The sequence below is a fragment of the Rhinolophus sinicus genome, linkage group LG14 (assembly GCF_036562045.2).
Source record: "Rhinolophus sinicus isolate RSC01 linkage group LG14, ASM3656204v1, whole genome shotgun sequence".
Lineage (NCBI taxonomy): Eukaryota > Metazoa > Chordata > Mammalia > Chiroptera > Rhinolophidae > Rhinolophus > Rhinolophus sinicus.
Genome location: NC_133763.1, coordinates 12,714,305 through 12,736,687, shown reverse-complemented (window position 1 = coordinate 12,736,687; position 22,383 = coordinate 12,714,305). Strand labels below are relative to the sequence as shown.

The window sequence follows — 22,383 nt, the reverse complement described above, 5'->3', positions numbered from 1 at the left end:
ATCCAGACACTTCTGATTGCAGTGAACTACTGTTTGAGCAACGTTTACCAAAGTGTTAACATCTCTTAAAATACGTATACATTTTTTTTTTAGCACCCCCGGTATATTTGTTTTTTGCTGTCAACCTCAACCCACTAGAAAGTCAGTTCCATGAAAGCATGTCTGGTTCACTGCTATACACCCAGCACCGAAACAGTATCTGGCACCCACTGTTCAGTTTGACAAATATCTGAATGAAGAATAGACCTCATTTTGCGTGGCAACAATATTTATTCGCGTATTTTCCTTTTTCAAATATCCCCTCCTCTGTTTTATAAGGAGTAGGACAAATATTTCCCCAAATTACTTGCCATTCACAATACATTTTTATTCTGCTTTGAAAAAACAATTACCAATAAGTTTCTCTGCAAGTGAATTATCAGGAGAGACAACCAGTTGCCTGCCATAGATGGGATGGCAAAGAAAGAGCCAGCAAGTAGTCAGTGCTCTGGTCTCGATACCACTGCCCCTTATTTCTGACTGTTCTCCTTCACACACTGTCAACAGGACGCCTGCTTTTCCCAAACACAGGACGTCTTCTGGAGAAGCCCCATCAGTGGTTAGGGTTGCTCTGTCTATTCTGCCTTTCTTTCCCTTGAACAGTTTCCCACAGTAAATTACAAGGAACAGTGTTTCCTAGGGACGCTAACAGAGTTCAGAGACACTGAAAAGGGTTAAATAAATTTAGGCAAGGCTTCATTACGCAAAAACTGAACAGGTTTCTTTCTTAATGGACAGTTCAGGATCCTAACTATGTTAAACTTGCACCGTAAATCTCCACAACGGAAAGAGATACACTGTAACCCAAACTTACTTTTTCTCAATTCAAACTTAATAGAAGCTTCCTTTCCATCACTCGGTTCATTATACTTTTTTTCCCAGCTACGTGAGAAATTCTGGCAGCTGGCTTACTGAAAACACCTCTTACTTTAGAGATCAAGGAAAATGTAAAAGTAGACTTACTAATTGATTTAAATTGCAATTAAAATGTTCACTGTCTGCGGGATATTATTTGGGAGTAAGTCATTTTTCCATAAATACTGGAGAGTGACAAAGATTAATAATATTACCAAAGTAGCACAAAACTAGGGCCGCAAGCACTCCTATAACTTCCCCTCCACCCATTTATCCCTTTTTTGGATCATCACTAACTAAAATAAAGGTGGGATTGGAGGAGCAGAAAGAAGCAAGTTCTATAAAATTTTAGCCTAAATATTATATTTACGTTTCTGGGGAAGACTATAATTAGAGGTAACAGACTCCTAAGAAAATTTTATCAGTAAGATCACTTTAGAATATGATGAACAACAAAAATTCACACCCTGCCTGATGCAAAAATTACTTCGTAACAATTCCTTTTTCTCCACCATTCTCCCACATCTCTGCGGGGAATCGACTCTTATCTCTGCCTGTACCTGCCTCCCTTGCCTCTCAAACCCCTCACTCCTGTTGTGTATCGTGCCAGCTTCCATCCTTGAACTCGTTCATCCTAACATTTGCAGGACATCTTCATAGATATGTGATGCTAGAAGCAGAAGTTGAACTAGTCATGCCCCTAACATCAAAGAAACTTCTCAAACTTAGAGGCCTGATTGGAATATGGCCCGCCCAACTGCACCCTCCCTTTGAGACAAACAATACTACCTTCAAGCCCAACCCTGCAACAATCCTAAATTCTTTGAAACTAAAAATAGCTCAGCTGTTGTCTCATCTGCCAGCAGATGGCCAGCCTATTTTTAATTCAGGATTCTAGAGAGCAGGAACGGATCAGGCGATAAGCTAGGGCAGCCTAGAAGCCCTCATCCTGCAGAGTTGTGTTCACTGCAGAGGGCTGTAGTGGGGCAGGTACCAAGAGAGGGCAACCTGGAGCTGTTTTTGGGCCTCTGGGCTTCACCCTGATTCTAACAATGTAGTTGTCAGGGGTTTGTTTCCTTCCTTCGTTTTTTAAACCATTCGTTCAACTTCAAAATAAACTCTAAAATGAAATAATTTGACAAAAATTTTAAATAATCTGCATACCCTTTAAAAGTTACATTATTTTGTGAAAAGTTCCTTTATGTAGTGTTGAGAATGGATTTTGTTTTCATGAAGTAAACTCTCCCCTAATCTAGATTAAGATTTCCTAAAAGCTACACTCTAACAAAAAACATTTTCTTCAGAATATGTGATGAACTGTAATTTCATGAGTATTGTTTACAGAAAAGCTTTTTACAATTGGCCTTTATATTAAAAGGTAACTGAATTAATTCTGAATACCAGTACTCAAATCTACTCACATGCCAATAAAGTCATTTTAAAACACAAGAGAATTAAATTTGACATGCTCTGTTTCCTTGTTCACCAGCCATCTCCCTTCAGCTCCATGGTAGGTGCTCAATAAATATTTGGGGGAGGGGATGAATGCAGGCAGGTGTATTTAGAAAGTGTATTTAGAACAGCTGTAACAACACACACCTCTGTACTTCCACCATCCAACTTCTACCCACTCACAACCTATAGATCAGGGATGACCAAACCAGGCCATTCTAGTTTCCTTCTGATCCTGCTTGATGGCCACACAGATAATCAAGAGACCAACGTGGGCACGGCCCAGGTCTCAATAGTGGCGAGAAAGTGGGACATCTATATTAGCTTCCAGGGGCAATACATGTAAGTATTTGGGGATACCTTCTTACTGAAAGACAGTATATTTTCTGCAAAGATGAAACGGGTTATCCCTATCGACTTACATTAGGGTGATAATGTAGACAGATGAGAGGAAGGGAAGAGACAAAGCTCACCCTGGATTAACTACCCTGAGATTGCTCAATGAGATTTTGTAGGAGGCTAAATGTAACTCTTACGAAATGTGAGTAAATGCTTTAGACATCTCAAGTAAAGAAGGTACTCAGGTGCCGAGCCCCTGCCTGGCTATTATTCTTCGTGACTAAGCTTCTGCTAACTACATGGAAGGGGCAAAAAAGTAAAAACTGGCAAAATCTGGAACAGACAATGCTGGTATAGCTGGCACACACACTACCAAGTAGCTCCTGTGTCTAGAAATGACAAGGACCAAAAACAATAAGCCCTCTAGAGATGCCAGTCAGAAATCCTCATACACAAGTTAACAACAGACAGTGTACCCACATTCATGGCACATTAGAGGGGTTGTAACCTTATAATCACTAAGTTCAATATCCTAACTTTACAGAAAAGTGAGGCCCAGAGACTGGACTACTGTGCAGTGTAACTGAACGGGGATAAACCCACAATCCCAGATTCTCCTTCCAGTGAGCTTTCCATTAAAACACTTACCTGTATTAGCATTTTGGAGAGGAAAAAACATACACACAACACACTCCACTGCTTCAGTGTAATACTTACACTTTTACTGTATTAAAAATATATTCTAACATGGAAAAATTTGATCTCAAAAACTAAAACTCTAGTTTGAATCTCAAGTCCTTTAAGCTGCAATTTATTCATAAACCTACATATAAATTCCTTTAAAATTTCCGAAATCACTCCTTCCCTCATCCCACCCCAATTCAATTAATTATTCCTTTCAGGACCCAGACATAAATTCATTTCTTTTTGCCACTGTACAATGTCTTCTCATACACCTCGAACGTCTTTCATTAGCTACTAGGATAACAAAAGGTGAACTTCTGAGCCATGAGGGGCCAAAAAACTAAACTTAAGCCCACGGTACACTACAGATTCAAAAAAATTTTAATGCAATTCCTTCAATAATTTTTTTTATAGCCCCACGTTAAAGGATCCACAAAAGGGGGGGGGCAGTAAGGCTTATTATAGCAAGTTAAAAAGTGGTCTTCTATTTATTTTAATAAGCAAAAGGCAAAGTTGCTTTTCAGCTGTCTTGACCCTTTCATTTAGCACACATTTAAGTTATCCTGGATGTCTCCCCCTTCAAGAACGTTTTTTCCCCCCCAAAGCCCATTTCACAAGCTTCATTTTCTTGTCAATTTGATCTAGTCTATTTCCAGTGCTATAAAACAAAGCATAAGCCATTAGGAATTCATCTTTGTGTTCAATGTCCTGCTCGCGCTCCTTAACCGATTTAATCTTTGATGGACGCAGGATCAGGGTCCCCCCACCCCCGCCCCCGCCCCGTAACGATTCCTCAGCTGCCTGTCCTCGCTCTGGGCTCTAGGTATTGTTTGGATTTACCCTGCTGCATGGACTTCATTACACTAGAGCTCTTCGGGCTGAACTATAAATCACAATTCAAGCTTGAGAGCAGCTGCCACTGTCCAGACATGTGGCTGCTCGGGGTCATTGTCTCTTTCCTTTTCCCCATTTCAAGTCCTCCTTTCCGCGTCACGCAAGCCAGCTTATCTAAAGGTCCTTTCCCTCCCCGGCGCTTCTATCGCCGCTTCCACCCGTTAACCTCTGGTCTTGCTCTTCCAGGTCAGTCCCGTCAGCGACAACATTATGCTTTTCCTGCGGCGCAGGCGGAGAGATGTCAGAAGACGCTGCCCCCTCTTGCAAACCCCTTCTCCACACTGTCAACAGGGGAACAACTTCGGCCTAGCTTCCCGAAGTACCACGCCAAACGCCAAAGTTATGGCAATTACGATAGGGAACCCTTCCCACGCCCCATCTTGACAAATCAGCTCCAACCTGAATTTCCACGCTAATAAAACAGCTCATCGTCGGCTTCCTCACAAAGGGGGACACCCTGGCCGCCCCGCACGGGCCACCCACACAACCTCCTCAAGTTGATGCCCAGCCCTGCCTCGTGCCCCCAGCCCACTGCCTGCCCGGCCTCTGCCTCCCGCGCCCGGCCCCGCACCCAGCCGAGTTCCCGTCCACGCCAGCCAGGCAGCAGGGCTTCGCGAGGGCTCCGGGCGGCCCGCGGCGCCCACCCCGGGCGAGCCCACCCGCGCCGGCCGGCCGCGCACCCCCGCCGGGCCTCCTCCCCGCTCACCTAACGCCACCTCGCACGCTTTGCGCAGCTGGGAGTGATGCGCCTTCTTCACTTCCTTGTCGGCCAGAATCTTCTCCAGGGCCCGGGTCAGGAACATGTTCTTCGTCGTCTTCCCCTCATACATGGACGCAGAGAAGGCGGCGGCGGCTGGTCCGACCCGCGGCTCCCAGAGGCTGGACGGGGGAGGCGGAGGACGGGGAGGAAGAGAAAAAGGAGGGGTGGCGCTGGGGGCGAGGAGGCGTGGAGGGCAGCGGCAGGCTCGGAAGGGGCGGGTGGTCCCGCCTCGGGGCGCGGCGAGGGGCGCAGAGTCCTCAGTGCCCCCGAGAGGTCGACTCTGCAGGGCTGCGCCGCTCGGACCTCCGCGTCTGCCGGCGCGGGGGGCGCTTCCCGGTCCCCCTCACTCAGCCTCCGGCCCGTGGGGCGGCGACGGGGCGCAGCCTGGGCAGCCGAGGGCTGAGGGCTGAGGCGGCGGCGGCTCAGAGGCCCAACGCCAGCAGGGCTGCCCTGGCGACTGTGGGGATTAGCACCCGCCGCGGCCGCGAACTGGCCTCCATCACCGCCGACCTGCCCCAGCCGCCATGTTGGGAGGAAACGACGCGTCACGCAGCGGCCGAACGGCTGCAGAGGAGGAAGCGGAGGCAGCGGCAGGCACTGCCAGCCCAGAGCGGCCGCGGCGCCGGGAGGCAGGGGGCGGAGGGCGGCGGGAGGAGCGGCCCGAGCCGCAGCGCTACGGCGGCCTGGCGGGGCCGCGCGGCCTCCCGCGTTCGCCTGCCGGGCGGCGTGGGGCGTGGCGGGCGTCCTGCGGCGCTGCGCCCGGCGCCCGGCTCCTGGGGCGGCTCCACTGCGGGGACGGAGGCCCCCATGCCCCAGCCCCTGCCAGGGAGCGGGACTCCCGGATATGATGCCCCCGCTTCTCCTTCTTGCTGAAGATCCCGTTGGTGGGAGCGCAGTCCCTTCCGCTCCAGGGGTCGCGGAAACACCCGCATCGCCCAGTCTCAGCCGAACGGTCTCCACCTGCAGCTGGACGCGATACATTTTGTTACCAGGTGCACGAAACTGCTCAGCTAGGACGGTGCCCTCCGACTACCTCTGGGAGCATTCTCTCTTGGGAAGAGTAAACTAAAACCAATTTGACAAGGACTCAGGCATGATGCACTTTTGCATCTCTGTAGGATAAACTGGTCAACTCGAGCGTTCAGAACCCTTCTGAATTGAATCTAAAGTTCAGCGAAAAGGTGAATGCTTCTGATGGATGAGGCCCCTTAGAGCTCTGTGTTTCTCTGCCTTTAGTACTAAGATTCGGTCTAGGGTATGGAAACCAGTTTCAGAATGGAAAAGCTTCTCCAGGGCCCGGGTCAAAGGGGTCCCAGACACACACACGACCATGTGTCTGCTTTTCGTACCAGAGAATAATTCGAATGTTTCATGCAGAGCAGAAAATTACAAAGAATACCATAAAGGTACATGCAAATAATTTGCAAAGTGATGTAGGTGCTACTGTGTGGCTCTGTCAACACTGGGTCTCAGATTGTTAACACTCTCACTGTTCTGATCCATCCTATTGCTTTGACTATGCACTTGTCCTAATGTAACTACCCAAACCCAAGAATGCAAAGGCTGTCGAGTGACAAGATTTGGGACAGGCTATAAACGATGGGAAACAAAAATGGAAACTTTGAAGGTGACCCCAAATTAAAGGAGACTAATTTTGTAAAACTTTTTGTCCTGAAAAACAAATTGTCTAATTTCATTTTAAAGGCTGTTTCTAAATTCTCGGAAGTTAGAGATTCAACATACTAGATCAGGCATCGTATGGCTTTCTATGTACATGCTCAGATTATAAAATTTTTGAGAACAAGCTCCATTTCTAATTTATCTGTTTCTTCATAATGCCAGTGTTGTGCTAGGCACTGCTGAAGGTGCTAGCTGACTACCAAATCTATTTACTCTTCTTCCTCAGTACGGAGATACATTGTGTTCCCCAGCCTCTCTGGCAGTTAGGTGTAGCCATCCAGACTTAATTAATTTAAAAAAAACAAAAAACTTAAAGCAATCTTCCATACTTTTTCCCTTTTCTGGCCACATACTGAAGAAAACAAAGCTCCAAGTTAGAAGGATAGAAGGAGCTTGGGTCCTTCTACCACTTGAAGGAAAGCCGTCCACCCACCAGGAATATTCGCTTTGGACAGCGAAATAAACTATTCAGTTATGTTTAGCAGCTAGCTTTATCCTAAACAATATACTTGGGATTTGTTAATGAATAGTACAGATAGATCTCTGCACCTAAAGAGCTCAGAGTCTACTTACTATATAGCACATATCACAATCTGTCATCATCTTGTCTGCTTACTCGTGTATTAATTGGTTATCTGTTTCTCTCATAAGAGCAAGGACTCATCTATCTATTCACTTCTGTATGCTTAGCATCTAGTATAGTCACTGGCATAGAAAAGGCCTTTGGTATAAACTTGTTGAATAGGAACTTAGATTAATGAAAGACATTGGGCTAAGTCCGGCGTGATTCTTGCTCTTGTGGAGCTTACAGTATATAGTAGGGAAAGGATATTAAACAAGTCAATCCCTTCACCCAAAAGGTGGTTGTGATGGGGCGAGGGTGTGTTCAGCCTTGGGAGATGGACACTCCCACCCAATATCACCCAAACTCAAGATATTAACTCTGACCTGCCTGGAGCAAAAAAAAAAAAAAGACTGAAATAAAGCTGATGTCCTTAGAAGAAAAAGAGAAAGATAGCATTTTTAGTCTTTTATTTACAAGTATAGGGGAGAAGGGTGAAGGGTTAGCAGGTGCCAGGCTCAGGCAATTTTTCCATGAAATTTTGAGTATATTTCCCTGTACGTTTCCTTTTATTTTTTGTTACTGCTGTTTGGTGCTTACCCAACCAACCTATTTAAATAAGACATTCAATCTCTTCAAATCATCCGCTTAACTTTAATATATATTTTTCTTATATATGATTGTTTTCCTGAGTCTATTTTTGCCTCTTGGTCTGCAATCTCACCTTCCTTTCACTTAATTAACCCTAATCATTTCCTTTCATTTGTAGCTTTACTATATATTAGCTGCCTTGACTTTTCTTTGGATAATATTCCCACTTTGATTTTAATATCAAACAGTAAAAGACTTTGACCTGGGTTTTAGCATCTTGGTTGTTATGCTTTATCATCATCCTTTTGGATACAGATGTAAGTTCAGTGTATTAAATATAGATACAAGTTCAGTGTAACATGAAAATTAAATAAAATCTGAATAAAATTTTAATTAATGCTGAGCCGATCTGATTGATGTTACAAGCCAATATTAGTTAACATCAAAAATAGCATCATGTTCACTTAGTTAAAAAAAACAACAACCAATGCTTCCAGTAGTCTTTCACATGATTTCTAAATTCTATTAGCTTTCAAAACATTCCATCATCTGACCCTTCTCTGACTTTCCAACTAATTTCTCAGTAGTAATGGTAATAAAAAAATTAAAATTTATGTAGAGCTTATTATGAGCCAGGCTCAATAACCCAAATGAAGACATTTCCATTATTATCCCTGATTTATAGATGAAGAAACAAAGAATTTAGATAACTTACAGACGTCATAAAATTAATAAATGGCAGAGCCAAGATTACAATTTGGAAAGACTGGCTCTAGAGCCCATACTTGAAACAACTAAACTATGCTACCTCTCTAAAAAGTCTTCTTGTAACCTCCTTCCCTACCCATTCCCTCCTCTCCTGAAATATACAAGTAGGCACTCAAGTTCTAGTCCATTCCTTCTGCAAATCCACCCCTCCCCTCTTTGCATCCCATACCACACATCCATATAAATGCTAAGCCTTGCTGCATCTGCGTGCCTTTGTTCATCTTTCAGCAATTCAGAGCTCCCACAACCACCTTCCTTTTGTTTGCTCTCCCCAAAGGCGTCCCAACCTTCAAAGCCTCCTTGGAATTTATCTCCTGCTAACTTTCTCTTTCTACTTCCAACAGCACAAATCCCTTCCTTCTCTATCCTTCTATAGCATCATCTACCTCACACCTTACATCTAATTATATATCCACGGAAGTGTTGAATCAGACTGCAAATTTTTTAAGATCAGGGATATAAGACAAGATAAAGCAGGCAATTTAGGAAAAGATGGGAAACACTGAGTAACATCAGTTTTGCTGAGGCAATAATAATGACATAACTAATATAAGGCCCTCTCCAAAGTAAGCCAAGTTTGCTTTCTTGCTTTTCATGTGAAGAGGCTTGTAAGCTAATTTGATATTCCTCTTTTATCAAGTCTGCTGATTCTCATCTTGTTTTTTTAAGGAAATAAGTGAATAAAGTGCGTTCAAATTCAGAGGACCCGCTCATGGTCCTGCAGGAAATGTATCAATACACTGGAGAGGGCAGACAGAGGTGGGAGCATGGTAGATTGAAGAATTTGATTTAGAAAGAAAAGATAAGAGCAAGCACATTTTTATTGACTAAGGGACTATATTGTGGTATTTGAAAATCAAAGTGAAGTTTCAAAAAATTGGGAGGTTGTTGCAGGAAAAAATTACAAATCTAGAGCCAGAAATTGGAGGTAACAGAATTTTCCATGAATTTTAAATTAAGTGCTAATATTTTACAGAATAAAACTGAAAGCATAAGCACTTAAATTTCTCTAAAATCTTCAAGTTGTATAATTTTCTAGGGTACAGAGTACTTACTTTCAGTCCCTGGTACTATTCTCATCTTTCCTGTGTACATTGTTGTAATTTTTTTGTCAAGTTACACTTGATGATAGTTACTGCTTGTTAGGTGCTTGCTTTGTATGACACCCTTGACAAGCATTAACTCCTTTAATCTTTTACAACAGCTCAGCCATGTATATGTTGTTATTCCTCTTTTATAAGTGAGGGGAAAAAAGGTTAGGGAAGTTATTAGGTTGGTGCAAACGTAATTGAGGTTTTTGCAATTATTTTTAACCTTTTAAACTGCAATTACTTTTCCATCAACCTAATAATTGCGCAAGGTTACAGAACCAAATCTAAGTTTGTCACTTGCCAAGGTTCATGCATGCTTTTAATGGTTGTTCTAGTCTGTCTTTCTTCTTAGTCCCATATTTCTACATGAAAATATTTTTTCACCAATACTGTGCCATAATTATTTTAAACTACTCTCAACAACTAGAGAACTGAATTTTAAATATTGATGGCTACGTGGCCCTTAATTTTCTGGATGTCACGTTTTTCAAAAAAATTAAAAATGGGAATTTTTGTTAAAAGCCTGCCATTTAAAGAAATTAAATTGTAATTTGAAACCTCCAGAGAAAAAGAAATCTCTAGGTACAGGTGGTTTTACTAGTGAATTCTACCAAACATCTAAAGAAGAAAAACACCAACACCATCTCTTTCGGAACAGAGAAACACTTGTCAACTTATTTTATGAAGCCAGCATAACTCTGAAATGAAAACTAGGTAAAAACAAAAAAAGAGACCTATCGACCACTATCCACTATGAACATACGTGTAAAAATTCTCAGCAAAATATTAGCAAATAAAATTCAGCAATATAAAAAAGAATACTACACCACAACAAATGGTGGGGGTCATCTTGGGAACGCAAGCTGGTTCAATATTTAAAAAATCAAGTAATGTAATTGACCACAATGACAGACTAAAAAATAAAAACTACATGATTATATCCATTGACAAGGAAAAAGCATTTGACAGCATTCAACATTTATTCATGATAAAAACTCTCAGCAAACTTCCTCAACCTGATTAAGGACATCTTCAAAAGAACAATCTAGAGCCAACATCACAACCGTGGAAAAACTGAGTGCTAAGATGGGAAACAAGGCAAGGATGTCTCTCTCAGTGCTCCCATTCAAGTCTATATTCAAGGTCCCAGTAGGCACAAGGGAAAGAAAAGGCACACAGATGGGAATGCAGGAAGCAAACTGTCCTTATTGACAGCATAATTGTCTGTGTAGAAAATCCCAAGGAATATACAAAAAAAAAAAAAAAAAAGACACTCCTAGAATTTATAATTGAGCTTAATAATGTCAGGGTACAAAGTCAATGCATAAAATCTATTGTATTGTTATATATTATGAAGGTATAATTAGGAACCAAAAAAAATTTAAATACCACTTGCAATAGAGCAAAACATTGACATGCTTGATTATAAATCTAACAAAACGTATACAGAATCCTATTCTGAAACCAACAAAAACGCTGATGAAGGAACTCAAAGAAGACCTAAATAAATGGAGAGATATATCATGTTCATGAGTTGGAAGACACTGGAACGATGTCAACTAATCTATAGGTTTAGCACAATTCTAATTCTGCAGTAATAGAGACGCCGATTCAAAAATTTATGGGAAAAGCAGTGTACCTGGAATAGTCATAACAATTATTTTTTTAAAAAGAATAAAATTGGATGAATCATAATATCCAATATTAGTCTTAATAAAAAGTTGTGATGATGAACACACTGTGGTGTTGGCTGAGGGATAGACAAACAGATCACAGAACAGAATAGAAAGTCCAGATAGACATTCATGGAAATATAGCTAATTGATTTTTGACAAAGATTCAAAGGCAATTTAGTGAAAGTAAGGATAGTCTTTTCAAGAAATGGTGTTGAAACAATTAGACATCCATATATTAAAAAATTAAAAAGCCTCAACCTAAAGGTCACAGTTTATACAAAAATGCAAAATAGACCATAGATCTAAATGTAAAATGTAAGGCTATGAAACTTTCAGAAATAAGCATGAGATAAACTCTTCATGGGCTAGAGTTACACAGAAGTTCTTAGACATGACGCCAAAGCCTGATCCATAAAAGAAAAAAGAAATGATAAATTGGGCTCGACAAAATTTAAAACTGTTGCTCTGTGAAAAACATTGTCAGGAAAATTTTAAAAAACAAGCTACAAAATGAGAAAACATTTGAAAATCACATGTCTGACAAATGGCTTGTATACAGAATACATATTTTAAAAATTCTTTAAAAAAACAACAAAAAAACCCTACTTTTTAAAAATGGATGAAAAACTTGAATAGACACTTCACTGAAGAGGATGTACAATGGCAAATAAGCATAAGATACTTAATATCGTTAACCATTAAGGAAATGCAAATTAAAACCATAATGAGAAATTACCCCACACCTACTAGAATGGCTAAAATAAAAAATGCTGGGAGTATCAAGTGCCAGAGAGGATACGGAACAATCTGAACTCCCATTGCTGGCAAAAATGCAAAATGGTACAGCAATTTTTGGTCACCCCCCAAACTGTTGACCAAAAATTAGTAAGAATACTATATTCTATATACCCAAGAATATAGTAATATAGAATATAGTAATATAGTAGAATATAGTAATAGTTTTCTTACGAAGTTAAACACTTAGCATGCGACCCACCAATTGTACTCCTGGATATTTACCTTAGGGAAATCAGAAGTTACGTTCACACAAAAACCTATACATGTGTATTTATGGAAATTCTATTCATACTCACTAAAAATTGGAAACAACTTATATCTTTTAGGGAGTAACTGGATAAACAAACAGTGGTACATCTATACAATGGAATAGTACTCAGCACTATAAAAGAACAAATTATTGACACATGCAAGAATTTGGATGACTCTCAGCGACATTATGGTGAGTAAAAGAAGCCTGTCTCAAAGATTTCATACTGCATGATCCATTTCTATGACACTCTCAAAAAGGCAAAACTATAGAGACAAAAAAACATCCCTGACTATCAGCTGTTGCATGTGGAGGTTTTTGTGGGGGAGGGTGGTAGAAATGTTCTGTATCTGATTATGGTGGTGGTTACATGATAAGATGGTGGTTACATGTATCTATACATACAGTGTTCACAGGGAACAGTCAGTTTTACTCTATGATACTTTTTAAAAACTCTGCTTTTAACACCACCAAATATCAATTTTACCTCAAAGAGACTACTAAGTCAGAGCCCACTGCATATAGAGAAAGATGACTAATTCTGGAGGTTTTTAGGCAATAGAGAGAAACAGGTTTGCTATACCAAGCAGTAAAAAAATTAAGTCGTATTAGAGGAAGGAGGGTCTGGCTAGCAAAGAAGCTAAATCATCCCGATTGGCCATGAATGGAATTTTCTAGATAATTACACACGATTACACTCACCTATAAGCAAGGAAGACACTTGAAGTGCATGAGTGATTCCACTGCAATAATTTACATTTTCAAAAACTCTCCACCAACACTTACATACTTTCAAAGCTCTTTTTAGTGATTTACCAGTTTCAACCTGAAAGAGTTTCTGCAATTTCCTAACACACCATTCATAATCCCAAAGGAATCCCTTACTTATTAGAAGACGTTAACCTTGTTTTCTTTAAAAACAATGTTTAAGATATCACCACTGATATGTAGCTAAGTAAAGTCTTTTAATTTTTTTAAATATTTAAGAAAAATTTGAATTTATTATAGCAATACTGACAATTTAGTCTAGCTTGTGTATACATGTTTTTTCCATGGCAGGAAAACTGGATTATAATTTGTTTTTATTTGCAGTTTTTAGAGTTGTGAGTTCCAGTTATATTAATTTAAAGCTACCTTTCAAGGCTAGTTAAATAAAACAGGGTACATCTATCTAATGGCATACTACTTGTATGTAGCCATAGTAAAGAATGAGGTTGTTTCTAATGTACTGACATGAAATGATTTCTAATATATATTAAGTGTAAAAAACCAAACTTTAGAATAGATGAATACACTATCATTTGTGCAGAAATGGGGAAGTTTATACACACATATACATACATGTGTATTTATTTATATTTGCTTAGACTATCTCTGGAAGAATACAGAAGAAGTGGGTAATTAGGTGTTCATGGTTGACAGTTGGGACGTATCACTGGTGACCATTTTGTGTCTTTCATATTTTGAACCCTGTGAATGCTTTGTCTGTTACAAAAAAATAAAAATTATTCCCTTTTCTTTCCAACCAAAAGTATCTATGTATTTTAAAAAATAAAGAAACAAACAAAAAAACAATTGCCTGGAAGAAATAATAATTCAATTTGCTTGCTGGGGCCCAACATCCTCACTCAATAGAAAGGCACCAGAGAAAAAATTTCTCGTTCCACACATTTGTCTGATTTTTTTTCTTCACAAAGTATCTAAAGTGGTAGGAAAGATCCTTCGAATACCTTGCTATTCAAAGTATTGTCCAAGAAGTAGTAGCACTGGGAGCTGGCTAGAAATGCAGAATCCTTTTGCCCTATTCCAGGCCTAACAAATCAGAATCAGTGCTTTATTAAGACACCCTGCCCCATCCCCAAGGAATTTACAAGCATTTTAAAAGTGAGAAATTCTGCTCCAGCAGGCAGGATGAGAGCTGGATAAATACAGTGCCAATAGCCCTGGGATATTAGAAAAATTGATGTTCTACCAGGAGACAAAGGGCACTGAGCGAGCTTTGGTGAAGTTTATTGAAGAACCAAAGGGAATCTCAGGAAGATCCTAGAACCTAAGGTCAAAAGGGAAATCATACCGTGTTTCCCTGAAAATAAATACATCAGCTCTAATGCGTCTTTTGGAGCAAAAATTAATATAAGACCCGGTCTTATGTTAAGACCGGGTCTTATGTAATATAATACCAGGTATAATATAATATAATACTGGATATAATATGATACTGGATATAATACTGGATATAATATAATACCAGGTCTTATATTAATTTTTGCTCTAAAAGACGCATTAAAGCTGATTGTCCGGCTAGGTCTCATTTTCAGGGAAACACGGTAGTTCCTGAGCATAAATAAAATTGCAATACATTTTCTACTTAACCTGTGAATAACCCAAGAATATGAACAAAACCATTGTTGGAGACCCCCCCAAAAAGATGCAATCATTAGCTGTTTCAAAAGCCAAACCCAAATAAACTAAAACTCTTGACAAGCATCTATCCACTTTCCATCAAGTCCCAGCTTCGGGCTTCTTCCCCCATCCCACCACCATTTAGCCAACAAAAGAATGTTTCTTCTGAAATGAAGTCAACCATGTCACTCCAGTGTTCCACACCCTTCGGTGCCCCTCCATTTTACTCAGAGGACGAGTCTTACCGCAGACCTACAAGGCTCTGCAATGCACCTACCCCGCCACTCAACTACTCCCTCCTTGTGTTGCTCAGCTCCAGCCCCACAGGCCTCCTTTCCTAAACTTGTCAAGCATGCTCTGCTTCCAGATCTTTGCAGTTGTTGCCTCTGCCCAGGATCATCTTCCTTCAGATAAGCTATGGCTCCCTTCCTTCAGGTCTCTGCTCAAGATTCCTCTGATAAGCCAGGCTTTCCCTGGCCACACCACATAAAGTAGCAAGCAACTCCCCACTCCTCTATCCCCTTCACTCTGCTTTACATTTCCCCATAGCACTGATCACATCTCACATTATCTACATATTGTTTTCTTTTTTTATCTTTTTGGTTTGTATCTCTTCCCTCTAGAATATAAGCTCTTTAAAAACTTGGACTTTATTTTGATTATGGCTGTATCTCTGGTGCCTGAAAGAGGGAAAGTTGTTGAATGAATGAACATATGATCCTATCTTAGTCTACCCGGCTTCCATAACAAAATACCACACACTGGCTGGCTTACGCAACACAAATTCATTTCTCACAGTTCTGGAAGCTAGAATTCCAAGATCACAGTGCTGGCCGATTTAGTTTCTGGTGAGGACCTTATTCCCAGCTTACAGTTGGTTGGTCACCTTCTCACTTTGCATTGCCTTTCCTCAGTGTGGGTGCATGGAGCGTGCCCCCTCCCTCTCTTCCTCTTCCCCTTATAAGGCCACTGATCCTATTGGGTTAGGATCCCACCCTTATGACCTCATTTAACCTTAATTACCTCTTAAAAGCTGTATTTCCAAATAGTTATCTTGGGGGTTACATCTTCAACATATGAATTTCAGGGGGACGCAGTTCAGTCCGTAGCAGATCCCATAAACAGTCAACTCCCAGCAACATCAAAGAAGTTGCCCCCTTAGGCTGGTTTTTCATTTGAATTCTTATTCTGTTTAAGACTGCGTTTGGTGTTTATTTTAACATAATGTCCCCCGAACAAGAAAGCTGCAGCCATTTGATAGGACTTACCCTGGGTATGTGTAGGGGTGGCTCTGGACATGGCAAGGTAGAGGTTTGCACAACCTCTCTCACAGTCAACAGTCAGATGTCCTTGAATATGTTTTTAAACATTGAAAAAAAAATTCAAGGTGTTTATTACAGTTACTTCTCAGTCCTTTATCTTCTTTGACTGGAACTTGCATGAAATATTACTTTATAAAATATAAAGTTATTGCAGCTGCTCTGAAATGTTACATGTCCACATCATATAGTGCAGAAATCTTTCCTGTGTGTCAAGTGCTTCTGCAGTTGTGTAAGTATTAGGAACTTATAAAAGAAATACACTTAAGCAAACTTTATTTCTCTTCTAGTATTGTAAATCCTTGCTGTAGGAATTGATTTTCAACCCAGGTCTCACTAGAAGTATCTATAGACAAGTTTCAACACACGGGTGTCCAGAGTAACAAAGACTCCTTGCTTGAGGAAACTACCCAGGCTCCTCTGAGTCCTGGTCTCAGCTAGTCCTCAATGGCCTCTAAAAAAACAGACTTTCAGCATAAATCATTTCATCCACTCCTATCCCCTCACCCCATACACACACACACACACACACACACACACACACAGAAACTTGAAGAAACACTACTAGCACGGTTTCTCACAGCTCAAGGCTGCAACCTCAGGATGACACCAGACTCCTTAAATTCCTGCCTGAGAAAGCTCAACACTGAGTAATTTACTGTTTGTTCCAGCCAAAACCTGGTGATAGGCAGATAAGTCCCTAAACCCCCTCTCAGAGCAGTTACTTTAGAAAGCTTGCAATTATAAGTCCTTTCTCTGCCCCTTTGAGATGTAAATCTCTACCACCCAGAACTATCTCAAGAATCTCAAGGATCTGTCTTTGAAATGAAAACATTCTAGGAGCTAACTCTGACTCCAGCTCCCAGTCCCTGGGGGAGGATAGGGCCTAATTTTGGTGGGCACAGTGCTCTAACTTGCACCCCTAGCCTCCTATTTTAAATATAGGAGAAGCTTGTTTCCCCTTAGGATAAGTGCCAATCAACAAACCCTGGTGGTCTAGTCACGTGGACCCTTAACACCTGCAGTGCGTTTTCTTCAGTACACCTTAATTTTAAAAAGCCTCTTGCCTTTTGACAAAGTTGACCTTTTCATGCGGGACCCTCTTCCCTATTGCAATAGTTATCACTGAATAAAATCTATCCTTACTGCTTTAACTAGAATCCAGATTTATTTGTCTTTGATAAGCCCAGAGATTCTGTTTCAGTGGATGCATGGGGCATGGGGCGGGGGCATCTAGGTATCAGGATTTTAGAAAACCTCCAAAGAAGAGTCTTACAGTCTCAGGATTGCAAATAACTGCTGTACAACAGTGGTTCTCAAAATGGGGTCTCAGGACCAATTGTATCACCGTCACCTGGGAAACTTGTTAGAAAGGCAAATGCTTAGGCCTGAAGGGGTTCAGAATGAGCCTCCCCCAAAAGTGCCACTTTGGCATGTGTACTATTCTGCGCTGAAGGCAATCAAGACCCAGCAGCTTCAAGAAAAATGTTTGCCACTCCCTTAATTGCCTAAAAGAATTCAGAGGGCTGGCCCAGAAAGAGCTATTACCAGAGAATAACTACAAAGTGTATGGGCTAGGTGTGGGTAGCCTGGGAGAGTTTGGCAGGGCCTGTGCCCCATTGCCTCTGCATGGCATGGCACACATTTATTTACCAAACATTTGCTCTTCCCATCTTCCTGTAAATTGTCTTTCTCCTTTTTGAAGTCCCAGACTTCTCCCTGCTTCTCCTCAGCCTATAAGCCTCAACTACCTGGCTGCCTGTGGGTCTCATATTCTCACGGAGCCCCCATACATACATAATTCAAATTTTCTCCTGTAATCTGCTTATGTCAATTTAATTATTAAACCAGCCACAAGAAGCTAGAAGGGTAGAAAAATTTTTTTCCTCCCCTACAGGCCTGACTCCAAGCCTACTAAATGTGAGACTGGGGTTAAGCCCCAAAATTTGTGTTTTCTACAAGCCTCCGTGGTGATTTTGATGGACTAACGTTTGAGCACTACTAAATTTGCTCCATGAAATATAATTAGCACTTGGTTAGTTAACTGTCACTTGGAGCCTAGTTATGTCAATAAATATTAACCTGAAGAATGTTGTCTGCAAAATTTCCTCCGCCTGCCCCACTCCTTCCCATCTCTTCCCCCCTCCGCAACTCTGTTTTCTCTACAAATGAGAGCTGGAAGGATCCTGGTCTACTAACACTCTAGGAAACCTTCATTAACCTTGAAATTATAACACAATTGCTAAATGACAATGACAAAATTGGCTGTTGGAAAGGGTGAGTAGAATGTAGAGTTAGTTCATAAAATGAATTCTCATCGTCCTCTCTTAAAAAATAGCTAAGGATCCTAAAATATACCTCTCGGCTAACGTTTTTGTAACTAGATATATGTTTCAGAGATAAAGACTGGGAAAGATAAATGATGGTATTTATATGTGATGGTATTTATATATTGCCTCTCCTTTCTACTTTTATAGTGGAAGATTAAGTATGTTTGGTCCCAGAATATGGAGCACCAGAGCTGGTGGAAGCCTTTTCCTTCTCACTACCAGAGAACAGGAGGTATGCAAGGGATGCTGACAATCATTCCTTCCTGATAAAGATCTCTGAGAGGCGGAAAAGGAAAAATGACTGAATTTTTCTATTTTCTGCCCTCACCAGCGACAGTTATAGCTCTTTTAATCCTTTCATCTTATTTGCAAATGGAAAAACACATTCCATAAAAAGAAGTCTCTTGTTTCAAGAGGGAAAAAAATGGCATGAGAAAGCTTTATTTTGTGGAAATTTATTCTCTTGTTTTTCTAAGATAAATATTTATGTAGCCTTGAGAAGTACATGATATGGTAAATGAAAAAAATATTTACTTTTACAGCGAGAGAGAATTCTTTCAAAACATAGAAAATAACCCTTAAAACTTCAGAAACAAATTGTCACCAAAGAGATATATCTCTGTATTTCTTACATTAGGATTTGTACTTGGTAAACATGTACTAGTTTCTAGAGTCTCCCATTACTTAGTGGAAAATTAGCAATATAATTTGGGGCAATGCCATTCCTGAAAGGCATCAATAATTTATTTCCTCTAAGAATTATCAGACCCACTTGCTCCTCAAACCACCAAAAGCACTTGAGGAAAGTTTACTCAGTTTTCATTTATAACAATGCTTCTTTTAACTGCCTTTGAAACGTCAGTAACTGCTTGCAGAGTCTTAAATCTGGTTTGAACTACCATTGCCTCATTCCTGAGCATTTGAGCCAGCAGGTTAAACCAGCTGCCTCTACTCCCCTGTCCCCCAACATATTTTATGTGACAAAGGTAAGTTCAGTTGGGAAGGGAGGGTTGGTCTCTGCTCGGCTCTTGAAGGAGTTATTTCCTTGTACTTCCTCTCCAGTGATATTATCTACCCCTCCACCTTGAAATCCTAGAGCCCTTTCTACAAAGTTCATTACTCCACCTCCTTAAGCAACAGATCCTGCTAGCTAGAGGCTTAAAAAAAAAAAAAATAGTAGCAGCAAGAAACGATTTTAGTAGTATTTCCTAACCCCAGTCTGTGACATACCCGTGAACTTTCCACATTAAGAGTGGTGGTAATGTGGAGGGAAAATTCTAAACTTTTTGAAACCTTCTGACTCTGTGAAAACTCATGGGTAGAAGAGGCTGGAGAGGAAATTCCTGATCTAGAACTTACATGTTTTATTTGTACACACTGCCTTTTATAAAGCCCTACATGCTACACATTGTAGATATACATTTCATAGGACGGTAAGACAAGGTACCAGACTTCAAAACACTAACAGTACGGTCAAAAGAGAGGATGGAAATATGTAAAACAGTAATAAACTGTTAAGTAGGATGAAATAAGTAATAATACCGAGATTTAGGAAGCATAGAGTAACCAACCATGGGGTCCTGCTTCTTCCTGAAGGGAGTTTTATGCAGCAGCATCCAGGAGTGGACAGATCCCAGGTTGAAATAAACGCACTGTAAGATGAGAAAATACTCAAATGGAAGGGATTCAATAACATAATGTACATGAAAGTACTCGGCACATGGTTTCAATTATTGTTGCAAGAAGCAGTTGGCATTTGGGTAGAGCCCCGAAGGATAAAACAATTTTAAAATGGGAAGAGGGGTATTCCAGGCTAAGGCAATGACACGGGAACGGAGAGTTGACAGAGGCTGACGAGGGAAATGGGAATGAAGGGTTGACGGTGTGCTTCCCGCAAAAGGTGCCTGGAGAAAGAGGACACAGACGTTATGTTAGACAAAGCCCTGGGAGCTTTGTGCAACATGTGTGGGGTTTGGAAAAAATAAAGAAAAAGGTGGTTATTTTACACACACATCCCCCTCCACCTTCGGACATGGCATCACCTTTTCTCTGGGCCAAAGGTGGTGAAAAATTACCAAAGGAGAGTAAGGAACTCCACATGTTGCAACAAACAAGGACATCTTTGTGGCGCTTTAGAGTCTAATTAAGAAATTGTGAAATAGTCTATTACCTCTGCTCACCCAGACCCCTCTCCTACCAGCGACACCACCACCTCTTCCGCAGGTACCAACGCCATTAACTGCATGTCACCATGTCTGACAACCTCCCTCCCCCTGCAGCCTGACTGCCAGAATCACGACCACAGCCACCAAACACAGCAGAGGAAGCTTATGGGAGAGAAATGTGTCAGGAAGCGCTGCACACTGGCCTGCCGGAGAACGCCAGGTTGTGTCCATTTAAGGAATTCTGTGGAAAGGATATAGGTCAGCTGGGGTACCCAGATGGTGCCTGGTACTCGGCAGGTCCTCAAGAAATACCTATGAAATTGAGTTTTAATTGTTTATGAGCTCGTGATTAAAATAAACTCTGCCACTTTTTGTTGTGGGAATCTTAAGTCAATTTTCTCCACCAATGACATTAAAAACTTTAAGGAGTAATTGGGTGTTGTCAGTTTTGAGCCTAAAGGCTGAAAACATTTCTACTGCAGCCTGCATTATCATTTTAGTATGATTTGAGAAAATAATAAACACGAGATTTTCCTAATTATGGAAGTAATGCATATACACAATATAAAATTCAGAAAGTAGCAAACTCCCTTCCTTTCAAAACCCCACAAAAAACAATAACCAGAATCACCCATTGCATTAGTTTCCTTTTTTTTTGCTGTAACAAATGACCACAAATTAAAGCCTTAAAAAAATTGCTTGTCTTACAGTTCTGGAGCTCAGAAGTCTGACACAGGTCTCAATGGGGTAAAATTAAGGTGTTGGCAGGCTGTGTTCATTCTGGAGGCTCTAGGGGAAATCTAGCTCCTTGCCTTTTCCAGCTTCTTGAGGAAGTCTCCATCTTTTCGCTTGTAGCCCCCTTCCTTCATCCTTAACGCCAGGAACTTCACCTCTCTCTGAGTATGCTTCCATAGTCTCAGCGCCCTCTGCCTCTTCCACTTTTAAAGACCATTGTGATTACATTGGACCCACCTGAGTAACTCAGGATAATCTATTTGCTGATTAGCGTCTGCAACCTGAATTCCTCCTGCCATGGAATGTAATGTTCACAGGTTCTGAGGATTAGGATGTGGGGGGAAGTGTTGTCATTCTTCTATCACACCCATTAATCTCTGTATTCAGAAACAGTAATCATGAACATTTTATTATATGACTTTCTAATATTTTTAAAGTTCACATAAATGCAAGCATGTACTATATGTAATATGTAGACTGTTTCCTACTTTCAAGTGTGATAACGTCTGTTTGGGGAATGGCGTTTTCTGAGTAAGTAACTGCAGACCATTGTTTCCAGTTTTCTGAACATGTAGGTCATTCTTTACTTTGAGCTCAGTTTATAATTAATAAAGCTACTTTGAATGTGATAAGTAAATACTGAAGGGTCAGGAAAGGTGGCCTCGCCTGTTCCCTTTGTCCCATTCAGATGCCAGTGGAAGTGGAGCGAATGTCTCACTGTGTTGGCCGCAAGTTTTAAAACTTTCTGGGAAGAATCAGGGTTGTTCCAATGAAAACAGGAGCCATTGGCAGTAGCGAAACCTGGATGTCTTCACACTTGTAACACAAACTTGCATTAATCATGCTTCAAGCTACTGAGTTCTGTGGAAAAGAAGAGAACTTGTTTATACATATATTCTAATAATTTATGTCTGGGCAACTACTTCCTTCTTCCTGAAGTGTTAAGATTACACAAATGTAAAGAAATAGTAGACTTGAGATCAGATATTTTT

At 40.8% G+C, this 22,383-nt stretch overlaps 2 protein-coding genes across 3 annotated transcripts in view; one reads left to right on the top strand and one right to left on the bottom strand.

The window, feature by feature from the left end:
- Positions 1-5,253, bottom strand: part of ARFGEF1 (ARF guanine nucleotide exchange factor 1) — a 100,791-nt gene extending 95,538 nt beyond the window's left edge. For both annotated transcript variants that reach the window (XR_012491664.1, XM_019726256.2), the window contains exon 1: positions 4,970-5,253. Coding sequence is in view for 1 of the 2 variants with exons in the window: in XM_019726256.2 (XP_019581815.1) it covers positions 4,970-5,093 (124 nt within the window). In the remaining variant the exon portion in view is untranslated. The remainder of the gene's footprint in view (positions 1-4,969) is intronic.
- On the top strand, positions 5,092-21,030 carry LOC141568656 (uncharacterized). Its single transcript, XM_074319129.1, has 5 exons — positions 5,092-5,119; positions 5,208-6,204; positions 12,516-12,631; positions 18,639-18,723; positions 20,715-21,030. The coding sequence occupies exons 1-2, from the start codon at positions 5,092-5,094 to the stop codon at positions 5,894-5,896; spliced, it is 717 nt and encodes a 238-aa protein (XP_074175230.1). The 3' UTR covers positions 5,897-6,204; positions 12,516-12,631; positions 18,639-18,723; positions 20,715-21,030.
- The last annotated feature ends 1,353 nt before the right edge of the window (positions 21,031-22,383 follow it).

Bases quoted from the DNA above. Each gene is read 5' to 3' on its own strand.
- LOC141568656 (XM_074319129.1), top strand. From the start codon at position 5,092: ATGGACGCAGAGAAGGCGGCGGCGGCTG. The intron at 5,120-5,207 runs GTCCGACCCGCG...GGGGGCGAGGAG, and splicing joins AGAGAAGGCGGCGGCGGCTG to GCGTGGAGGGCAGCGGCAGG.